The sequence below is a fragment of the Notamacropus eugenii genome, chromosome 3, assembly GCF_028372415.1.
Source record: "Notamacropus eugenii isolate mMacEug1 chromosome 3, mMacEug1.pri_v2, whole genome shotgun sequence".
Taxonomy (NCBI): Eukaryota; Metazoa; Chordata; class Mammalia; order Diprotodontia; family Macropodidae; genus Notamacropus; species Notamacropus eugenii.
The window spans coordinates 149,815,296-149,837,429 of NC_092874.1; the positions used below are offsets into that span (position 1 = coordinate 149,815,296).

At 39.6% G+C, this 22,134-nt stretch overlaps 1 protein-coding gene across 5 annotated transcripts in view; it reads right to left on the reverse strand.

Annotated features, from left to right (window-relative positions):
* CDHR3 (cadherin related family member 3) overlaps positions 1 to 22,134 on the reverse strand; it is a 100,502-nt gene that overhangs the window by 73,385 nt on the left and 4,983 nt on the right. For all 5 annotated transcript variants that reach the window (XM_072653084.1, XM_072653088.1, XM_072653087.1 and 2 more), the window contains exons 2-4: positions 19,942 to 20,144; positions 12,923 to 13,091; positions 11,825 to 11,910 (exon numbers count right to left, since the gene is read on the reverse strand). In XM_072653084.1, coding sequence (XP_072509185.1) covers positions 11,825 to 11,910; positions 12,923 to 13,091; positions 19,942 to 20,144 — 458 coding nt within the window. The remainder of the gene's footprint in view (positions 1 to 11,824; positions 11,911 to 12,922; positions 13,092 to 19,941; positions 20,145 to 22,134) is intronic.

The following is a 22,134-nucleotide window of genomic DNA, read 5'->3' on the forward strand; positions in this document are numbered from 1 at the left end:
TAAAGGATTGGAGGTTATGGACATGATATTCCAGAAGGCAAAGGAGCTAGGACTACAACGAAGAATAACTTACCCAGTGAAATTAAGCATAATACTCCAAGGGAAAAAAGTTATCATTCAGTGAAATAGAAGGATTTCAAGCTTTCAAAAGGAGAAGACCAGAATTGAATAAAAAAATTGATCTGCAATATCAAGACCAAATAGGAGCCTAAAAAGCTAAAAGAGGAACTATGCCCAAAGGGCAAACTGTCCATACCCTTTGATCCAGCAATCCCACTACTAGATCTATATCTGAAAGAGATAATAAAAAAAGAGAAAGGACCTACATGTTCAAATATATTTATAACAGCCCTTTTTGTGGTGGCAAAATATTGGAAAATGAGGGGATGCCCATCAATTGGGGAATGGCTGAACAAGCTGTAGTATATGAATGTAATGGAATACTATTGTGCAATAAGAAATGATCAACAGGCAGATTTCAGAAAAACCTGGAAAGATTTGTATAAACTGATGCAAAGTGAAAAGAGCAGAACCAGGAAAATACTGTACACATTATCAGCAATATTGCATGATGATCCTATAAATGACTCAGCTCTTCTCAGCAACACAATGATCCCAGATAAGTACAGAGGATTCATGAAACAAAATGCTATCCATATCCAGTTAAAGAACTGATGGATTCTGAACGTAGTTTGAAGCATACTGTTTCAGTTACTTTATTCTTTTTTGTGGTTTTTTTCTTTTTGGTCTGTTTCTTCTTTTCACAACTGTGACTAATATGGAAATATATTTTACATGTAGAACATGTACAACCTATATCAAATTGCCTACCATTTTAAGAATAGGGAAGGGGAGGGAGAAAAATCTGGAACTCAAAATCTTGTAAAAATGAATGCTAAAAATTGTCTTGACATGTAATTGGAAAAAGAAGTAAAATACTATTTTAAAAATATATTAGTGATATGGGTAATTCAGAAAACAAATAATCTACGTGTGGACCACTTCAATAATCACTTTTTCCCCCTTCCTCTCACCTCTACTTTCTCTTTTTGGGGAAGATCAAGAAAATATTATTTTCCCATAATTCCCCCTGTCATTTTTTCCCCTCTTCCTTTTTTTTTCTTTTTTTCTCTTTCCTTCTTTGAAATAGTAGTCCTGGATGCCAGGAGAGGCTCCTCAGACACTATGAAGACATGAGTCTGTTTCACAGCTGGAGACAGAGTGATTTACTACAGCAATTCTTAAATTAAAGTGCTTTCTCTTCCACTATGATTGAACCCTCCCATTAGGGAATGAACACCTTTTGTAGATGGTAAAATGGATATTGTCCTCCCCTGCAGAGAGAGGATTAAGTTAGAGGATCCTTGTGAGCTATCTGGACTGGTAGGAGAGTTAAGGAGAAAGGTGGGGGAGGTAGGGGGAGGAGGGTTGAGTGGGCGTTGGGGGAGAAGCAGTCACTCTTGTCTTCTTGTCTAACTATTTTGTTTGTTTTTTAGTTTTGATATTTCCCTCTCTCCCTCTCTTACTTCCCTTGAGCTGGCAGTGAACCATGAGTAGTCCTTCTTCCCTTCTGCCAAAGATATTTCAATCATATACCTGAAACTCAGAGGAAAAAGAAAATCAAAATGTCAAGACCAGTTTTCAGTCATATAGAGTCATAAAGGTGAGAGAGACTTGTGTAATTATCTAGCTCAACTCTCATTTTATAGCTGAGGAAGCTGGGGTTCCAAGAGACTTGCTTAGGCCACACGGCTCATTAGTGACAGACTAGAACTCAGATCTCCTGACTTACTACTTGCTAGTGAAGTTTGTTTTTGTTATCACCAGTAAGGAATCTAGGGCTTGAAGAGAACTTGAAGGACCTCTGGTTATCAGCTGTTCTAGTTATTAGTTATTCATTTTATGACTGAGGAGAAAGAACATCATCTCTGGAGCCAGATGAACTGGGTTCAAACCCTGCCTTTGCCACTTACTTATGTGACCTTGGGAAAGAGACCATTTCTGAGCCTCGCTTTCCCCAACAGTAAAAGGAGAGTGTTGGACTGATGACTTTCTCAACTCTATTTCTATGATCTATGATGACATTTATTCAGGGAAGTAAAATGATTTGCCTACTAAGGTCATACATACAACAAATGTTAAATGTGGGATTTTAATTCAAGCTTCATATGACAGAGTCAGCGTTCTTCACCATTCTTAGATTCAGAAGATTTAAGTTTTAGTCCTGATTCTGATATTGACCAGCTATAAGTCATTTATTCTCTCTGAGTTTAATTAATTTAGGGACTTTAATTTTTAGTTAATTAACTTTAATTAAGTTAAGAACTTTGTTTCTTTTTTATTTGGATCCCTAATGCTTAGCATAGTGGGAATTTTTTTGGAGGCAATCGAGGTTAGGTGATTTGCCCAGGGTCACACAGTTAGTAAGTATCTGAGACTGCATTCGAACTCAGGTCCTTCTGACTCCAGAACCAATCCTCTATCCACTGTCATCCAGCTGCCTCCACAGTATTTGATACAAGGTAATGATTAATGCTTTTAGATTCATTCATTCATATATTCACTTTATCCATGAGGAAATGTGCCCAGAAATATAAATACAGACCAAAGTTACATAGCTAGTTAGTGGTAGAACTGAGATTACAACCCCGACCTTCTCATTATCATTCCGTTTTTTCTATCTACAACATCATGATGAGAAGATCAAAGGTTTATGAAAGTTGACTAGTAGGTACCAGATGGTCATATACTTCCCCTTTTACTATGAAAAAGAGTAGGAAGGCATTGTCAGTCAGTCAGTGAACATTAATTAAATGTCTGCTATTTGCCAGGCACTGTAGTAAGTTCTGGGGAAACAAAGAAAGAAGAGCCTTTAAAGGGCTTATGTTCTATCTGATGAACAAAAAACGCACATATTCAAAGGAGATACAAGCTGATTTTGTAGGGGAGGCTTTAGTACAGGGGTGGGGAGCCTGCAGCCTCAAGGCCACATGTGGCCCTTCAGGTCCTCAAGTGTGGCCCTTTCAGGTCTTCAACTGCAGTCCTTTAGGTCCTCAAGCGTGGTCCTTTAGGTCCTCAAGTGTAACCCTTTGACTGAATCCAAACTTGAGGACCTAAAGGGTCATATGTGACCTTGACGCAGCAGGTTCCTGCCCCTGCTCTAGAGGCTAGTGCAGATCAGAAAAAGGCTCATACAAGACAAGATTCTCCATCAGGTATTTATTAGATGCCTACCAGGCACTGTGCTATGTGTAAACTGATCTTTGAAGGATATTAGGGATTCTAAAAGGAGGCAGTGAGGAGGGGATGGGGGACAGTGCAAAGGCACTGAGTGGGACTAAAACAGTGGAGATATTTTCATCTATGAGGAACAAGAAAGCCAGTTTGGCTGAAAGTGTACCTAAAAGGGGGCAGTTAGGTGGTGCATTGGATACAGCATCAGGCCTGAAGTCAGGAGGCCCTGAGTTCAAATTTGTCCTCAGACACTTACTTGCTGTGTGACCCTAGGCAAATCATTTAACTCCTACTTGTCTTAGTTCCTCATCTGTAAAATGGGAACACACTGGAGAAGGAAATGGTAAAACATGCCAGTGTCTTTGCCAAGAAAAACCCATGGACAAGTTCATGGAGTCACAAAGAGTTGGAACATGACTGAACAACAACAATGAATACAAATCTAGAAAGGTGAGTTAGAACCAGGTTGTAAAGGGTGTTGAAGCCAGGAAGAAGAGTTTGTATTTGATCATAGAAGTTACAAAGAATGGGGCAGCTACGTGATGCAGTAGACAGGGCAACAGTCCTGGAATCAGGAGGATCTGCGTTTAAAGCCAGCCTCAGATACTTATTAGCTGTGTGATCCTGGGCAAGTCACTTAACCCCAATTTCCTCCAAAAAACCAAACAAACCCAGGAAGTAATAGGGAACCACTGGAATGTACTGAGCTGTCAGCCAGTCAACAAGTCTTTATTAAGCATTCAATATTTACCCTGCACTGTGCAAAACAGCAGGGTTACAAAGAAAGGCAAAAACAGTTCCGGCCCTCAAGGAACACTCATTCCTTGTGCATGTGACAGGTAACTAACTAGACATATGAAAGACATACAGAGTAGTTGAAAGGCAATATAAGAAGAGAAGGCACTAGGTACAGGGGCAGGGAATCTGTGGCCTGAAGTCACATGTGACTCTCTATGTCTTCAAGTGTGGCCCTTTAATTGAATCCAGACTTCACACAACAAATCCACTTAATGCAAGGATTTATTCTGTAAAACTTGGGCTCAGTCAAAAGGTCCCATCCAAGGACCTAGAAGTCTACATGTGTCCTCAAGGTCATAGGTTCCCCACCCTTGCCTAGAAGTGGAGAGGGCTGGGAAAGTCCTCTTGCAGAAGGCAATACTTGAGCTGTCTTTCTTGTTTTGTTTTGTTTTGTTTATTTTATTTTTCATTTATAGAATAAAACAAGGATTTCCATAAGATAGTACAATAAAAAAAGATTGTGCATAAAATTGCAAATCTATTATATACAATTTGCCATTCCTTTTAAATATATAATAAAGTTAACGTGTAAATTTTTCCCCCATTTTTTTTCTCTCTTCCCTCCTTTAGTCTTAAAAGAAGCCAGCAAAATCAAAATCTAAAGTAAATTTGAGGGGGCAGAACCTTTGAAGAATGACAGATGTGGTCAGTGTGAAGAGACAGAAAGGAGAGGCAGAAGAAGTGTAGGTAGGTCAGTGTGGCTCCATTATAGAACACATGTAGGGGAATGAGGTTTTAGAAGACTGGAAAGGCAGGGAGGGGCAGGGAAGAGCTTTAAATATTAAATAAAGGAGTTCATGTTGGGTCAACAATAACTGGGCCTCACTGGCCATGAAGGGTCATGTGGTCATGTCTATTAGGAAAATTACTTTGGGCAGCTAAGAGGAGAAATAATTGGAGCAGGGAGAGATTTGAGACAAGGAGGCCAGTTAAAACACCATTGCAATAGTCCATGCAAGAGAAGATGGGGGGCTGCACTAGGTTTGGGACTGTATGAGTGGCAAGAAATGGATCTATACAAGAGATGTTGTGGAGCTAAAACAAGATGCTTAGATCTGTGCTTTAGGAATTTCACTTTGGCAGCTGTGTGCAGGATGAACTAGAGAGGGTAGAGACCTCAGGCAAAGAGGCCAATTAGGAGTCTATTGAAAGAATACAAGTGAGATGTCATAGGATGATATATTTAAACCTAGAGGGACCTTAAAGGATATCTAGTCCAACTCCCTCATTGTACACATGAGGAAACACAACACATGAGGAAACACTTGCCCAAGGTCATACAGGTACTAAATATCAGACATGGAATTAGAACCAAGATCTTTTGACTCCAGCATCTGTGCTCTTTCTACTGTACCAAGGTGATGATGGTGTAAGTGCAATGAAGAGGATGGATATGAGATGATGTGAAGGTAGAATGATAAAGTCTTGGCAAGTGGTGGGGTATGAAGGGTTAGGAAAGGTGAAGACTCAGGGATGAGCCTGTGGTTCTAAAACTGGAAGGCTGAAAGGATGGTGGTACCATCTACAGAAATAGGGATGTTGGAAAGAATGAGGAAGAAAATACATTTCTTTAGAAATGCTCGGGTTGCAATATCTATGGGACATCCAGTTTAAAATGTCTAGCAGACAACTGGAGATGTCAGAAGAACTGAGAAGAAATGACTGGATAGGTAGATCTGGGAATCTCCTGTGTAGAGATGATGTCTATTTCTAAACACAAAGGAGTTGAGGTCACTAAGAGACAGAGACGGAGAGGAGAGAGGAGAGGAGAGGAGAGAAGGAAAGAGGGCTCTGGACAGAGCCTTGGGGGTAATACCTACAATTGTGGGGCTGAGGATATGAATGATTGATAGCAAGAGAAACTGAGCAGGAGCAGTCAGACAGTCAGGATAACCATGAGACAGCAAAAAAATCCCTGAAATGAAAGAGTTTCCAGGAGAAGGAGAGAATAAAGGAGGAGAGAGCAGTCTGCCATGTTGCAGTAGAGAATTCAAGTAGGATGATGACTGAGAAAACGCCATCAGGTTTGGCCATTAAGAGCTCATAGATAACTCTGGAGTAAGCAGTTTTCACTAGGTGATAAAGTCAGAAGCCAGATTTCAAAGCTATGAGAAATGAGTAAATGAGAGAAGTGGAGGCACTGAGCACAAACAACTTTTTCTAAGTTTGGCTGAAAAAGGAAGAAAAGATACAGGATGATTGCTTAAGGGAATGGAAGGGTCCAGAGAGCATTTTTTCCTTTAAGTGTGGGGAGCCCTGGGAATGTTTGCAGGTAGCTGAAAAGGAACCAGTAGATGAGAAGAGACTGAAGATTGGGGAGGGGGGGATGATTATGGAGGAAATCTTCCAGAAGGAGATGGAAGTGGTCTGGATCAAATGATCAAGAATACAAGTCAACGGGGGTTGTTCTTGGTGAGGAGAAGGATGACCTCTTTAACAGAAGCTGGAGTGGTGGAGAATAGAATGGGGGGAATGGGGGGAAGGATTGTGGGGATGCAGAATAGGAAAACAAGATTTGTTATGTCTGTGAGAGTATTCTTAAGGCAATGTTCCATGGACCATAGCTATATTCTCATCTGCCTTTTGTTCTTTAACCTCCATTGCTCTGAACTAGCTAAGTAAGTTGTACTGAGAATCTCAAAGTGGATGGTTTATTTCTACCTGTTGGGATTTCAAAGAGGAGACTCCAGAGAGTGATAGTATTTTAGAGGTGGCAAGACCCTTAGTGAGCATTTGTATTTCAGAACTGTTCATCTTAGACCTTGGGGAATAAACATTTAACTACAAACATTTAGTTAGCACTTACTATGGGATGGACAGCCTGGTGTAATTGGAGAGAGGAACGTAATGTCCTGGAAACCAGAAAGACCTTAGCTCAATCCCACCTCTGACACACACTGGTTGGATGACCCTGATCAAGTCACTTTACAATGTTCTAGGTGGCTCTCTAAGACTTCAGTGAAAGACTCTGGCATGCATTAATGGATAGTTTCCTCCCTTGGGAGGAGTTCCCTACACCCCTGAAACTACAAGTCTAGTCCTTATGAACAGAGTACTCTACTACTTGCTGGAAAGATACAAATTCTGGCTAAGATACAGTCCCTGATGCCATTGATCTTAGGGTCTAATGGGAGGATAAGATATAATCGTAGACAGGTATCATACATGACATCACATGATAAATACATTAAAAAGAAGGTGATAGGATCATAGATCAGCCCTTGGAGGCTATCTAATCTAATCCCTTCCCACCCCTTTTAGTCAGTCAGTTGTTAAGTATTTATTAAACACCAAGAAGGATTCAGAAAAAGGTAAAAGATAGACCCTGCCCTCAAGGAACTCACAGTCAAATGGAAAAGGCAACTTACAAACAGCTGTGTACAAATAAGCTACGGCAACCTTGGTGATTTCTTTATCATTGGTCCAGCATCTTTTGTTTTTCCTAGGAGCCTTAAGTACAGGACCCCTCTGAAAAGGAAAGAGAAACTGCTCTTCTGTAGAAATCAGAGAGCCACAGAATCTTGGAAAATTCAGAGGTTTCACATCTTACATTTCCATCCAGGCCAATTCAATAACCAGACAAAAATGTTGCCAGTGTTGGAAAACTATAATCCAACAACTTCCATGCCAATGTTTTATTGCTTCACTTTTACAAATTACATAAAACTTCGATTCCCTCAGTAAGAGGTAGAGGAAGCTATGGGCTAGACCAGATTCTGAAGCCTGACGCAAGGCTTCTTATTTGGGGGTCGATCCTTTACTCAGCCCACGGAAATGTGCCAAGTTGGGCGTTGGATTTGAGGGCAAACTAGATGGTATGCTTCTTCTCCCTCCATTTTATAGCAGCAAATAAAGTGAGGAATTGCTATCAGCCGACCTGGAAAGGGAGTGGGGGAAAGTCACAAAAAAGACAACATGCAGCCTGAGGGACATATGCAGAAAGAGGGAAAAGGTAGAAACCCCGTTTTGCCTTAAAGATGGTGGTAGGGTTTAAAAGCTGATTGTATGTACACATGAGGTTTTAAAAAATCTTATCTTTATTCATATGCTTTGTTTTTACATCACATTTATTTCTAAAAATGTCCATCCCCCTCCCATGCCCAACAAGCCCTCTTTCTCTTTTTGTACCCGAAACACTTAGCACAGTGCCTGGAACATAGTAAGTACTTAATAAATGCTTATCAATTGATTGATTGAAAAAAGGAAAATGATTAGTCATTGAAAGTTGTCTATCAATTAAGGAATGGCTGAACAAATGCGGTATGCAGTTACGGAATGCTATTGTACAATAAGAAACGATGAGCAGGATGCTCTCAGGAAAGCCTGGAAAGACTGGAAAGACTTGCATGGGTGGATGCAAAGTGAAATGTACTGGATACGAAGTAACAGAAACATTGTAAGATGATCAGCCCTGAATGACTCAGCCATTCTCAGCATATAGTGATCCAAGACAACTCTGAAGGCTTACAATGAAAAATGCTATCCACCCCCAGAGAAAGAACTGATGGTGTCCAAATACAGACTGAAGCATACTTTTTTTTGCTTTCTTCATTTTTCTTGAGTTTTTTTTTAGTCTAAGTTTTCTTTCACAACATGACTACTATAAATATGTTTTGCATGACTACACGTGTATAACCTATATCGAATTGCTTACCACCTTCTCAGTGAGAGGGGCAGAGAGGAAGGAAGGGAGAGGATTTGGAACTCAAAGTTTCAAAAAAGAATGTTAAAAATTTGTTTTACAAGTAACTGGGGAAAAATAAAATATTAAATGAATCATAAAAAAGAAATCAAAAAAAGAAAAGAAATGAAAAAAAGGAAAATAATAACCATAGCACTTATATGCCAAGTACTGTGCTAAGAATTTTATAAATATTTATTTGATCCTTACAACAGCCTGAGAGGTAGGTGCTGTTATTATCCTCATTATGGATAAGGATAAGGAAACTGAGGCAAAGAGAGGTTAATGTGACTTGCCCCAGGGTCATACAGCTAGTAAATATCTAAGGCTAGTTTTGAATTCAAGGTTTTCTGACTCCAGGCTGGGTATTCTATCCACTGCACTATCTAGCTGAAAAAGAGGTTCAACAAAACCAACTAACGTATCAGCTAAGTATTGAGAGAATGTTCATACCCATCATCCCCCAACTCTGCAAAGTTTTTTTCAACTCTCTGGAAGTCCAGGCTTGGTTATTCACATATATGGTTTTGGCAAGGGATAAAACTTTGGATGTGTGATCAAAGGATATGAACAATCAATTCTCTAAAGTAGAATGGTAAATAAACTATTAACAATCAGATGAAAGAACGTCCCAAATCATCAATAATTAGAAAGACACAAGTGGAAGAAACCCAAAAGTTTCACTGCATGTCCAGCGAATTGGCAAAGATGAAAAAAGATGAGAATAGGAAATGTTAAAGAGGTTATAGAAAGACAGGCAAACTAATGCATTGTTAGTGAAGCTCTAAATTGGCACCACCGTTCTGGAATACAATTTGGAATTGACCCAGAGAGTCCACTTAGCGTATATCTCAAGACCACTGACAAGAAGAAAGGTTCCATATGGACTAAAATAGTACTTTCTGTTGTAGCAAAAAACTGAAAACAAAGTAGATACCCATTGATTGGGGAACAGCTAAACAAGATGTGGTACATGAATATAATGCAGTAAATACTCTGCTATGAGAAAAGATGATCGTGATATGTATGGATAAGCATGGAAAGACTTGTATGAACTGATACAAAAATAGACACAATGACTTTGACAATATAATGGAAGGAACAACCATAAAAAGATTAAAACTTGATATTGTGAAATTATAAAGGACAAGTGTGGTCCTAAAGACCCCAGAGGTAGGGGTCTGTGGATATGGAACATTGTATACATCATCAAATTTCTTTGATCTGTCTGTGGTTTTTACAGACTTTTCCCCCTCTTCTTTCTTTTTAAGAAAACAATCTTTGTTTTAAAGTATGGATCTCTGGGAAGGGTCACAGGGAGAGAGATAGAGGGGGGGGGAACGCAGGCTAAGAAAAGCAAAAGATGTTGATAAAATCTATTAAAATGAAAAATAAAAAAAAGATGCGGGGTTTTTTTTATTTCCAATTTGGTATCTTCCAAAGATAAATGTGAGGAGGAGACAGCATGGAGTAGTGGATATTGAATTGGCCAATAGGTCAGGGAAACCTCTGATGTATACAGTGGTCTCATTCCCCTGAGAACATCACTCAATCTTTTCAGGTTCTAGGCAACTCTTTAAGACCATACATTGCAGAGAAAGTCCTGACCTACATTGGTAGAGGGACTACCCTTACTGAGAATTCCTTATACCGAAGGTCAAAGCCCTGTTCCTTGAAGAGAAGAGGAAAGGAAAAATTGCCTTGATCTCAGAGTTGTTCTTACATGTGGACAGAGCAGTCACCTTATGAATCAAGGCAGGTTACAAAGATCTGAACTCAGATACTTAACTAGTTGTGTGACCCTGGGCAAGTCACTTAACCCTGTTTGCCTTAGTTCCTCATCTGTAAAATAAGCTGGAGAAGGAAGTGACAAATCATTCCAGTATTTTTGCCAAGAAAGTCCCAAATGGGATCAGGAAGAGTAGGACACAGTTGAAAACAACTGAAGTACAACAACATAAAGATCTCCCCCTCTTTCTATTCCAATACTTGAAATTTCAACAATTAGATGTTAATTTGTTTCAACATTTTTAAAAAATGCAAATATTCTTGGTAGAGTTAAGAGAAGTATCTACCACTTACACATTGGTAGAAATTAGTTTAATAAGACTTTTCTTTTATTAATGGGGACCTGAAATTAGATTTACTGAAAGAATAGGAGTTTTGATTGGTAGTGCTAGAGAGAAAGGCAGTTTGGGAAACCATGGAGAGAAAGGAAATCTGAGTGAGACACAATAAAGGGATTTGGAAGCCCTATACAGTTGGAAAACTCACTGAATAGAGAGCCTAACTTAAAGTCAGAAAACATGAATCTGAATCAGGTTCTGCTACATACTCCCTGTGTGACCTTAGGTAAGTAATTTCATCTCTCAAGGCCTCAGTTTCCACACAAAGAACTCGATCGAGGTGACCTCTAATATCCTTGCTAGAGCCTGACCCAGACCCATGAGTTTATAAGTAGGGGAGATGTCATTAGGAAGTAAGAGAGGGGCACAGAAAGAGAACACTGGGTCTCAAGACACATTTTGTTTGCTACATTATCTCACCAGGGGTCATCCTTGTTCAGCCGGGTACTGAAAATAAAGGAGATCAGATTTAAACTTCCAACTTTGAAACATAAAATATATTTTCTCCAGTTCCAAAACCCAAAGTCATCCTATACAAACACTGGATGTCAAGTTCACACATGTGGTAGTCCAGGTTCCCAAGTGATAAAATGGATCACTCAAAGTCCTAGAATTCAAACAATCTTTTTTATACTAAAAACATATTCCAATGTCTTCAGGTAAAAGATAAAAATAGATAAGGCAAAGTAGGTCCCATGGGTTCTCTGGAGCCTTCCACTGAAGGCTTAAAAAAGAACCAACAGATAGGTCATAGATCAAGTCACCTCAGGGCAGAGTAAACATGAACTGCCCACATCTGCAACTCTTTGCTTGAAGCAGTCTTGGCTGGTGGTAAGGGTGTGTGTGTGTGTGTGTGTGTGTGTGTGTGTGTGTGTGTGTGTGTGTGTGTGTGTGTGTGTGTGTGTGTGTAGGGGAAAATCTTAGCCCACAATAACACACTAGAGCCAGAACAGGCCAACAATATCTGCATTTTAATAAGACTTACCACAAGGGGCTCATTCTCAGGATCAACTGCCTCCATCTGGTAAATGGGTTTAGGATTTGTTCCCTCCAAAATGTAGAGCTCTACAGCTACATAGGAGTTCAAAGTATTTAAAGATATAAAGCAAATATGTAATTCTGATGCATATAAGAAAAACAAATAAGAAGCCAAAGTTTCTCAAGTATGGCTTAATTTATTGAACCCAAGGAATCAGTATGCATTTAGAAAGAAATAGACAGGCAAACTGACTTCATGGGCTAGATCTTGATTCAGGAGGACCTGGGTTTAAATTTCCTTTGCTGTGTGATTTTAAGCAAGTCTCTTAATTTCTACGCTTCTCAGACAACTCTACTAAACTGAAGAAAGGTTACAATCTAAATCCATTAGTTGACCGAATTCCCAAACCAACAAAATGTTGACATATGAAGAAGCACCTTGTTTACAGGATACATTCAAACAAATTATAGGAAATCATGCAGTGTTGGCTAAGAAGGCTTTTCAGAGCTGGTGTACTAAATTCTCATTCTTGCTATCTACCAGCAGCAGCGGTAAAAGTCACTAGAAGGTCACCCTTAGAAACTCTTTGATGTAAGGTTTTCCTAACTCCAAATATCCTACTTTAAAATGTAAAATTACCCTTGGGAATTCTTACACCTTTAATGATTTTTTCAGCTAATTTGTGAGTTTGTTGGGGCTTTTTTTTAATATTGTAAAAAAGAATTAGCTAAGAGCCACCTGACTGGAAGACTCTGAACTCATGTCTGGAGTGGAAAAAAGGCCCTGGAAAAGAGGGAAAAAAGGTGGTTTTGAGGGGGAAGATGGGAAGATGCCCAAGGAATACTTCATAATTGGACCTGACTACTACATTCTATACTCTGCATCTTTGGGTGGGTCACTTACTTGGTTTTCATTTTTTTTTAACACCCAAGTGTAAAGAAAACAGAAAGGGATTGATGACTAGAAGTTGTGCCTTTATTTTTCTGTCTGTCCAGCAGCTGCCTTCTCCACTGAAAACATCTGCTTGTTTAATCATTTTTATCTGTCTCCCAGAACCCCAAAACACTATTCTTTGTTCTACATCACAGATACTCCATATCTTACTTCCTTTTGCCAAGTTGTCTAGAAACAGAGGAGGCTCATTAACATCTTTTAAATGAACAGTCAAGAGTCCCACGTCCATAGCTCCAGCTTCATCTTTAACATAAACCTGCAATTCAAACCTGTTTGGCATTGTTTCAAAATCAAGTGGAGGCTTCCCAGTGGTGACTACCTGAAAAGAGAAAACAAAGATTCTTAGTGGGACTGTGAAAAGAAGGGAGGTTTAGACATGGATTTGAAATGGGATCATTTCAAGAGGTCGATAATGAATGACTTGTGAATGATCTTTTCCTTGACTGTCAAACGGTTCAGACTTAATTAGCATCATCCATTTCAAAGAGCCCTAACCCAAAGAACATTAGTACTTGAATAGGTTGACCACAATGGTACACTGTGAAGTAAACTTTGGGGGACTCTTATAGCCTAGAAGATAAGTGCATAGTCAGCCACTGATGTATAACCCTGCGTAAATCACTCAACCTCTCTTTAGAAGTAGTTAAGTAGCTCCATGTATCTCATACTGGGCCTGCGGTCTGGAAGACCTGAGTTGAAATGTGACCTCTGACACTTTCTAGCCTGCACAAATCATTTAACTTCTATCTGCTTCAATTTCCTCAACTGTAAAATGGATAATAACAGCAGTTACCTCCCAAGGTTGTTATGAGGATCAAATGAGATAATGTTTGTAAAGCACTTAGCATAGTGCCTGGTATATAACAAGAGCTTAATAAATGCTTGTTTCTCCCCTCACCTGTTTACCCCAAACAATTCTTTAAGACTAAAAGTTGCAGAGTAGGTGCTAACCCGAATTGGGAGAGGGAGTTTCCTCCCTGGGATTTTCCTATACCAATGCAATCACAGGTATGATTCCTCTTTGTCCTCCCAAAAATAGCATCATAGAGTCAGCACCATGCTGGACAGTTAAAGGCTATTAAGTTCAAACACTGGAAATGTCATTAGTCTTCCCTGAAATTACTTTAATTTTCTTGACTGTAAAACTAAAATGGATACACAATTGAATAGGAGGAGGTGTAAAATGGGCTGGATTGTGTCTGGATACTTTCAACCATCTAAAGATGCTCCTTGACAGGTGACACTAACACTGGGTTCAACATTGGCATGAAATGAGGCATTGATGATTTATTGAACAGTTAACATAGGGAAGTTTACTTTGCCTTCCCACGGCTAAGATATGTACCAAACATCCAATGAGACTTAGCTTCTCTGGATGTGGTCCCCTAATTTCCACATGAAAATGTAGCTGGTCATCAGGGTGGACTATGGGAAAGAGCATTTTTTTTAAAGCATAGAGCTAAACAAATTTCATATTATTATTGAATATTTGTAAGAAATAATACAGAAATACAAAATAAATAGATCTAGGGCCCCTCTCTTTGAGATACTTATACTCTATTTGGGGAGGGGGAGAATATATGTACATGAAACAAATAAAAAACCACATAACCAGGTGTATAATATAGACTTATTGGTGGTGTAGTACAGTTATACAGTTGTGTCTGAATTTTTGTGGCCCTATGCACTATTTTTCCCATGAGGTTTTCTTGGCAAAGTTACTAGAGTGGTTAACCATTTCCTTCTTGTGTGGATCACCCTTTTTTTTTTTGTCAGAGATGTCCACTATGACCCGTCCAACTTGGGTAACCTTGCATGACATAGCTCATAGTTTCATTGAGCTATGCAAGTCCCTCTACCACAACAAGGCAATGATCCAGGAAGGGCTTTTCCCCCCCAGACAAGCAGGAGTTAAGTGATTTGCCCAGGGTCACACAGCTAGTGTCTGTGGCTGGATTTAAACCCAGATCTTCCCATCTCCAGGACCAGTGACCCAACCAATTCATCCCCTGACTGCCCCCAGTTGCTAGTGATGTAGACTAAAAGACCATAACAATTCAAAGAATAAAAAGTGCACTGTAAGCTGGGGTTGACCAATCAAGGCTTCATATGAGAGGTGAACCTTGACCTTGGCTTTGAAGGAAGTGTAATATCCTTAAGATCTGGTTAAAAAGAATGAAGTACTATGGCAGGAGAGAAGGAGAGGAAAGGCAAGAGCTAAGGTATAAAGGTGGAAACGAGCATGGAGGGCTGGGGAGGAAGGGATAATTGCACTTAAGTATTAAACTAGAAAAAGAAAGGGACCTGACTTGTTCCTTGAAGGAAGAGAAGGTTTTCAACAGTCTTGAGCAAAATCACAGTGATAGGAGAGGGCAGAAGAGAACAAGGTACTCATGAATAGTCCGGTCTAGAAAGCACATTGATTTCATCAGAAGGAGAAAGAGGATGTCATAAAGCAGACTGGAGAAGGCATTGAACACTAGGTTAATGAATATGTACTTTATTCAGCAGATAATGAAGACTCATTGAAGAGCAAGAGAGTGATGTGATCAGGATAGTGCATTAGGATACATGAGCATTGGGATGAAAGATGGATTGGAGTGGAGAGAGATTGGAAAGAAGCCAATAGATTCTTAGGATTCAAAACAACCTCTGAGGTTATGTACTCCAAATCATACCTAATTAAGAATTTCCTCGGCAGCATTCTTAGCAAGTAATTATCCAGCTTGAAGCTCTCCAGTGGGAAGCAGCTCATTCCACTCTTAGATTGTTAGGAAGCTTTTTCTCATGTTAGGCCAAATAACCACCCACCCACTGTTCCTAGTTCTAAACTCTGGCATGAAGCAAAATAAGCCTAAGTTCTCTTCTACATGGCAGTCTTTCAAGATGGAGTATTGTGGCTCTCCTAAGTCTTTCCTTTTTTTTAGTCTGATCAAGTCAATGATCTTAAGTTAAGGACTGACTATGTGCCAGGCACTGTGCTAAGTACTGGGAGTACAGATATAAGCAGAAAGAAAGCTAGTCCCTACCCTCAAGGAGCTTACATTCTAATGGGGGAAGAAAACTCATCAAAGAGAGCTGGAAAGATGATGAGGGGGAAGACCAGCATAGGAGCATGGTAGAGAAAGTCTAGAGTCAGAAGTGGAGCCAGAAGAGGATGAAGATGGGACTGACTTGGGCATTTTCCTTAAGATGGAAGTTCTAAAAAGAACCAGCAAATCAGATGAAGGGGACTAAGAGTAGAAAGTACTTCCTTCATTTCTTTCTTCCTCTTTTCCCATCTTCCTTTCCTCCTCCCTCCCTTCCTTCTATCTTCTCTTTCTAGTTTGGGTTTTTTTTTTAAGATTGGGTCACCCTGTCTTTTCCAGGTGCTACTCATGGGCCTGATCCTATCTACCTATCTGTCTATCTATCTATCTATCTATTCATTTATTTGTTTGTTTGTTTATTTACTTGCTCATCTATTTATTTGTTTATTTATTTTTGCCTGATCCTGTTCTGATCTGCATGGGAACTTTGATCTACTTCAGAAGGCCAAGATTACACTCCTCTTTAGGCCAGGCCAAACATCACCATTTCTTCCATCCAATGCCCATATGACATATTTCCTAGTCTCCTCACTCTCCTGGTCACCTGCCACAAGAGTCATTCCAGTTTTGTCAATATTCCTAAATTATGATCCCTTCCCCATAGAACTGAACACAGTACTCCACACATAAACCAAGCAGGGCAGAGGGGTGTGCCTTTCTTGTTGTCTGTCCTTCTGGACACTAAGCTTCAATCACCGCAGTCTTACATCACATTAACTATTATCTGTCACTCGATACTGCTTATTCACCTTGAGGTTTCAATCCACTAAAATTACGTGGTTTCCCCCCTCCCCAATGTGAATAGCTAGTCAATAGCTATATCTCCTCTAAGTTGACCTTATGCAGTTGATATATTTTTAGACATATATAAGGCTTTACATTTCTTAGGATCATAGATTTAGATACTGAATAGACCTTAGAGATGATCAAGTTCAGTGGCCTAATTTTACAAATGAAGAGACTGGAGCATAGAAACATTAAGTGACTTCTGAAGCAAGATGTGAACACAGCCCTTACTAAATTCTCATCCAGTATTAATATGCTGAGTCCTCTGAGAATTGGAAGTGATAAGGTTGGCTAGGTAGGGGAAAGGCAGCTCAGGTCAGAAAGGTCAAAGTAGATCAAAGCTCCCATGCTGATCAGAGTAGGATCAGGCCCATAGGTAGCATCTGGAAAAGAGAGGGAGACCCAGTCTTAGAAAAAAAGGAAGATAGAAGGAAGGGAGGGAGGAAGAAAGGAAGGGAGGAAAGAAGGAAGAAAGAAATGAAAGAAGAAAAAGAATGAAGGAAGGAAAGGAGAGAGGGAGGAAGGGAGAAAGGAAGGAAGAAAAAAGAAAGGAAGAGGAGGGAAGAAAGGAGGGAAAATGGAAGAAATAGGGAAGATAGGAAAAAGGACAAGTTTTGTAGAGGTGATAAGTTCAGGTCTGCATTTGTTATCTGATGTTCCAAATGAGCATTTAGATGACGACTTCCTGAGAGCAGTTAGAAGTTCAGTAATATAGCTCTAGTGAGAACTCTGGGGCAGCTGGGTGGTGCAGGGGATAGAGCACTGGGCCTGGAGTCAGGAAGACCTAAGTTAAAATCCTTCCTGAGGCACTTATTAGCTGTGTGACCTTGGGCAAGTCACATAACACTTTACCTCAGTTTCCTCATTTGTGCTGGAGAAGGAAATGGTAAACAACTCCAGTATCTTTGCCAAGACAATTCCAGAAAAGGGATCACAAAGAGTCAGATATGACTAAAAAACAACTGACCAATGAAAGCAGAAAAGTGACAGAATAAACAATGAAGAAATGGTTTGCATGATATCTGAAGAAGATGAGGCTAGAGGCAAGAAAGTCAGTAGCAGTCCAGAGAAGAGGTGATGAGGGATGATGGCACTGGGAAGTGAAAGGAAACAGCTCTGAGTGATATTACCCACAAAGGCATCAACAGGACTGAATATAAAAGGGTGAAATGAGAAATCAAAGGTGATCTCAAGGATTTGTACCTGAAAGACCTGAGGAATGAAGGGGGTACAAAAAGCATGAAGGCAGAAGTTGAGACAGGGAGGCAATTTCAGACCGAAGGTACCTGGTTTTGATTCAGTCATGTTGGGTTTGAACTTGTCCTGCTCCATGCTAAATAACCAGAAACTCCAGATACCATGGCAGGGTAGACCTTGAGGACTCAGGCAAGAAACTAGGTGATCGGCAATGCTAGATCCAGGGTCAGAAAAGGCCATGTGATGTACTTGAAAGAGCCCAAGATTTGGAACCAGATGACTTAGCACATGCTTACCATGTGACCCTGGGGAAGTCACTGACTGTCTTAGAACCTCAGTTTCCTCATCTGGAAAATTCAGATGATTTGACTTTCAATAGTGACCTCACAGAGCTATTGTGATGGACATTGTAAACTGCTCAATAAGAATGAGCTATAGCTAGAATGAGCAAAGCTATCATTATAGATTTTTGACATCTGTCTCCATGGGAAATGTTAGCTGCTGTAGAACGACATTTTCTATTTCAGCTGGAAATTTAAAAAGCACACTAGTACCCTTACTTAAGGGAAAATGGCAGCTTTAGGAATCACTCAGAAGATGTGGAAAGCTAAATAACTGTAAGCAGATGTGACTATCTATCTATTCTAAAAGGAGAATATTTATACAGTCAGAACCTAGGTGCCTATATGTTTAGAGTTCTTTGATGCAGTATTTCTTTATTAGTGACATGTGTTTTCAATAAAAACTGGTCTTCCAGGTATGAACTAATACCAAGTGAATCAAGCAGTACCAGGAGAAAAATTTATACAATAACAACACCATTAAAAAGACAAACAACTCTGAATGACAAAATTCTGATCAATGCAATGACATACCATAATTCCAGAGACCTGGTGATGAAACAAGTTACCAATCTCCTGATAGAGAAATGAAGGACTCCAGACTCAGAATGACATACGTTTTTTGACATGGTCAATGAAGGAATTTGTTTTGTTTAACTAGATATACATGCACACTTACATAAACCATATGCATATATGCTACATAAGGGTCTTGGTTTTTTTTTCTTAATTGAGGGCTGAGGTTCTGAGAGGAAGAAAAAAATGTGTTAATTAAAAAAATTAAAATTCCAAAAATATAGAAATGTCTTCGTCACATTATGAAGTCAAACTGAGAAAAAGAACCACACAATGAGAATAAGAACTGGCAGGGACCTTGAGTCATCATCTGAGCTATGGGAACTTACATAGGGAACATATATATGGAACATATTATAGCAAATAATTCCACCATCTTACCTGCTATCAGGAAGATCTACCCATAGTAAATAATTCCATTGTCTTACCTGCTAGCCTAACACTGGGGTTGATCACAATAACTCTTCTATAGCACTTAATAGTTTACAAAGTACTTTCCTCCAGTTACAATGTAAGCTATATAGTGAAAGTATTATCATCTCTGTTTTATAGAAAAGGAAGATGAGATTCAAAGATCTGTGTCTTGCCAAGGATCGCATAGTAAGTGATTGAGTCACAAATCTAACCACGGGCTCCAGATTCAGGGTGGTACAATGAAAAGAGCACTCTGAAGAGGAACTGAGTTCAAAACCTGCCTCTTGACACACATGACCATGAACAAATCACTTAATATCCCTTGGTCTCAGCTTCTTCAACTCTAAAATGAGGGAGTTGAACTCAATGTCCTTTGAAGTTCCTTACAGCTCTTGTTCCTATGATTCCACACCCAAATTCTTTCCATTCCACTGTGTCAGATGCTATTAGTAATAAGTCATATCTGGCAAACAGGTTGGTCACTGGTCTTCAGAGGGGTGAACTTTGGGAAAAAGAGAGAACCCTATCAGATGTGTGGTCTCTGGTGGAAAGTGCTCCAGATGTACATGTAATGTGGTATCTCCATCAGAGACTCTTAAGACCTCAAAGTTCCTAGACCACTTGAAGAAAACCAAGGGTTGTGAGAGGAAGAAATTTTCCTTTATCAAGAATTCAATCCAACTCTTTTCACTGGTAACAAATTTTCCTGTGCGACAGGAAACCTAAACAAAACCACCTGCCCCTTGATGAAGTTGAGGAGACTTACTTCAAAGTTTTTCTCTGATAATCCATTAATGGAAAAGGCTTGAGTCAAAGGATCTGAATTTACTAGAAGAGGAAAGCCAAAGCTCACAGGAGATGCTGATAATGACAAGGTCACATTAAAGCTGTAGACTCTAGTGCCAGGTGAAACATTCTCTTGGACAGAGCAGCTCGCTGGAAACTGGTTTAGTTGTAGACAATCTCCCCCTACAAATTGGGAACAAATATAAAAATAATAAATATCATCTATATACTGCTTTAAAGTGTGCAAAGGACTTCATTTTAGACTCACAACCATTAGGTACTTAAAAGTGTTCTTTTCATCCCCATTTAATAGATGAAGAAACTGAGGGTTTCAGTGACTTGCCCAGGGTAACACATCTAGTGTCAGGGATAAGATTTGGATCATGGGATCATAGATTCAAAGCTGGAAGGAGCCTCAGAGGCCATTTATACAACCCCTTCATTTTCTGACTGAAGAAACTATGGCTATGGAATAAGTGACTTTCCCATGGTCACATCAAATACTAGAATCACATTTGAACACAAGATTTCCTGTCCTGAGTCTAATACTCTTCTTAACACTTTAGTTACTATGGTATACTGCTTCAGAATATCAAAAATTCTGTCAAGAATCTAGTGTCTTGGGGCTGTGATCAGATTAAAAATTTTTTGTCATCTTCCCTGTTCTGAAAGATAAAAACTAAGACTTTCTGGTGCCACCAAAATTGTTTTTGTGGTAGGAATTGCTTCTTTATAATTCTGACATTGGACACTTTCTGGCTGTGTGTGACTTTGGACAAGTAATTAAATCTCTCTAGACTCTGTTTTCCTTACCTATAAAATGAAGATGTTGAACTAGCTAGGTGATTACTGAGACCCCTTCCAGCTCTTTTCCTCTTCTTTTCCCTCCTCTGATATTAAGTCAAAAGCAGTAATATACAGTTTCTGAAAGAAACTTTCTGAGAGAAAGGACAACAAATTGCTCAAAGATATGAATCTCAATGTAATTTCAGATATTGTGGTACTGTCATTAGAATGTTTTTGTCTATGCATAAAGCTACCTCTGGATGACATTGAGTTGGTTGGTTGGTTGTTATCTTCATTCTTGAAGAGGACCAAAATGATATCACAATGCTGGAGTCAAGATGGTGTGTCTGCCTGGCTGATCAGAACAATACGAGCTCAGAATGCTCTACCACAGATCAGGTACATATAGTTCATGTGAACATTTGGGGTAGAGAGAAAGACACTGAGTAGGAAGGAGAAAAGGGGTCTCTCTTAGCCACAAAACCCCCAAGGGGTCTGGAGAAATCCTAATCCTCCTCTCAAAGCAGTTAGGGTGTCATAAGAAGTGTGACAATTCCCTTGCCACCAGTAGCTGTTGTTCGTCATTCATTTTCCAAGAGGACCATTGACATCATGGGAGATGTCTTGACATGCTTGTGAATTGGATTTAAGTGAGGCAACATTGTGCAAAGTTGTCAGCCCAGCTTAAAGACCAACAGCCAGCCTCCAAACTTACAAATTCCTAACATTACAAACTTACAAATTCCAAAACTACAAACTTACAAGATTCCAGTCTTACAAATTCAGAATTTTGCCTCTCTCCATTTAGAATGAGGAAGTGTAATGACAACAATGGGAGTTTTGTAGTCCAGGCCCAGAGGTAAAGCATCATAAGGAAATATGACATGGCTAGCATGGCACCACCATAAAAAAAACAACCCAGGCAGAAGAGTTATGAGTCAAACCATCATTTCACTGAAATCTAGTCACCCTTCTTCATATTTTGTTCCTGACTTGATGTTAACTAAGTCGGTGTTAGGACACTGCTATAAACTCCCTTTCCTTCTCTTTAGCAAACCCTTTGGATTTAATTATCCCATTATGGTTTGATCCATAAGGACCTCCTACTTGCTATGTCTCTGCAGCACTTGGACCACTCTTGGACCACCAGGGTTATTTCTCTTGAGGCAGTTAGGTGGTAAAGTGGATAGAATGCTGGGCCTGAAGTTGGGAAAACCTGAGTTAAAATCTGATTTCAGACACATGCTAGCTGTGTGACCCTGCACACATCACTTAACATCTCTCTGCCTCAGTTCCCTCAACTGTAAAATGAAAATAGTAATAGTACCTATTTTGCTGTATTGTTGTAAGGATCAAATGAGATAATATTGTTAAAGTGCCTAGCACA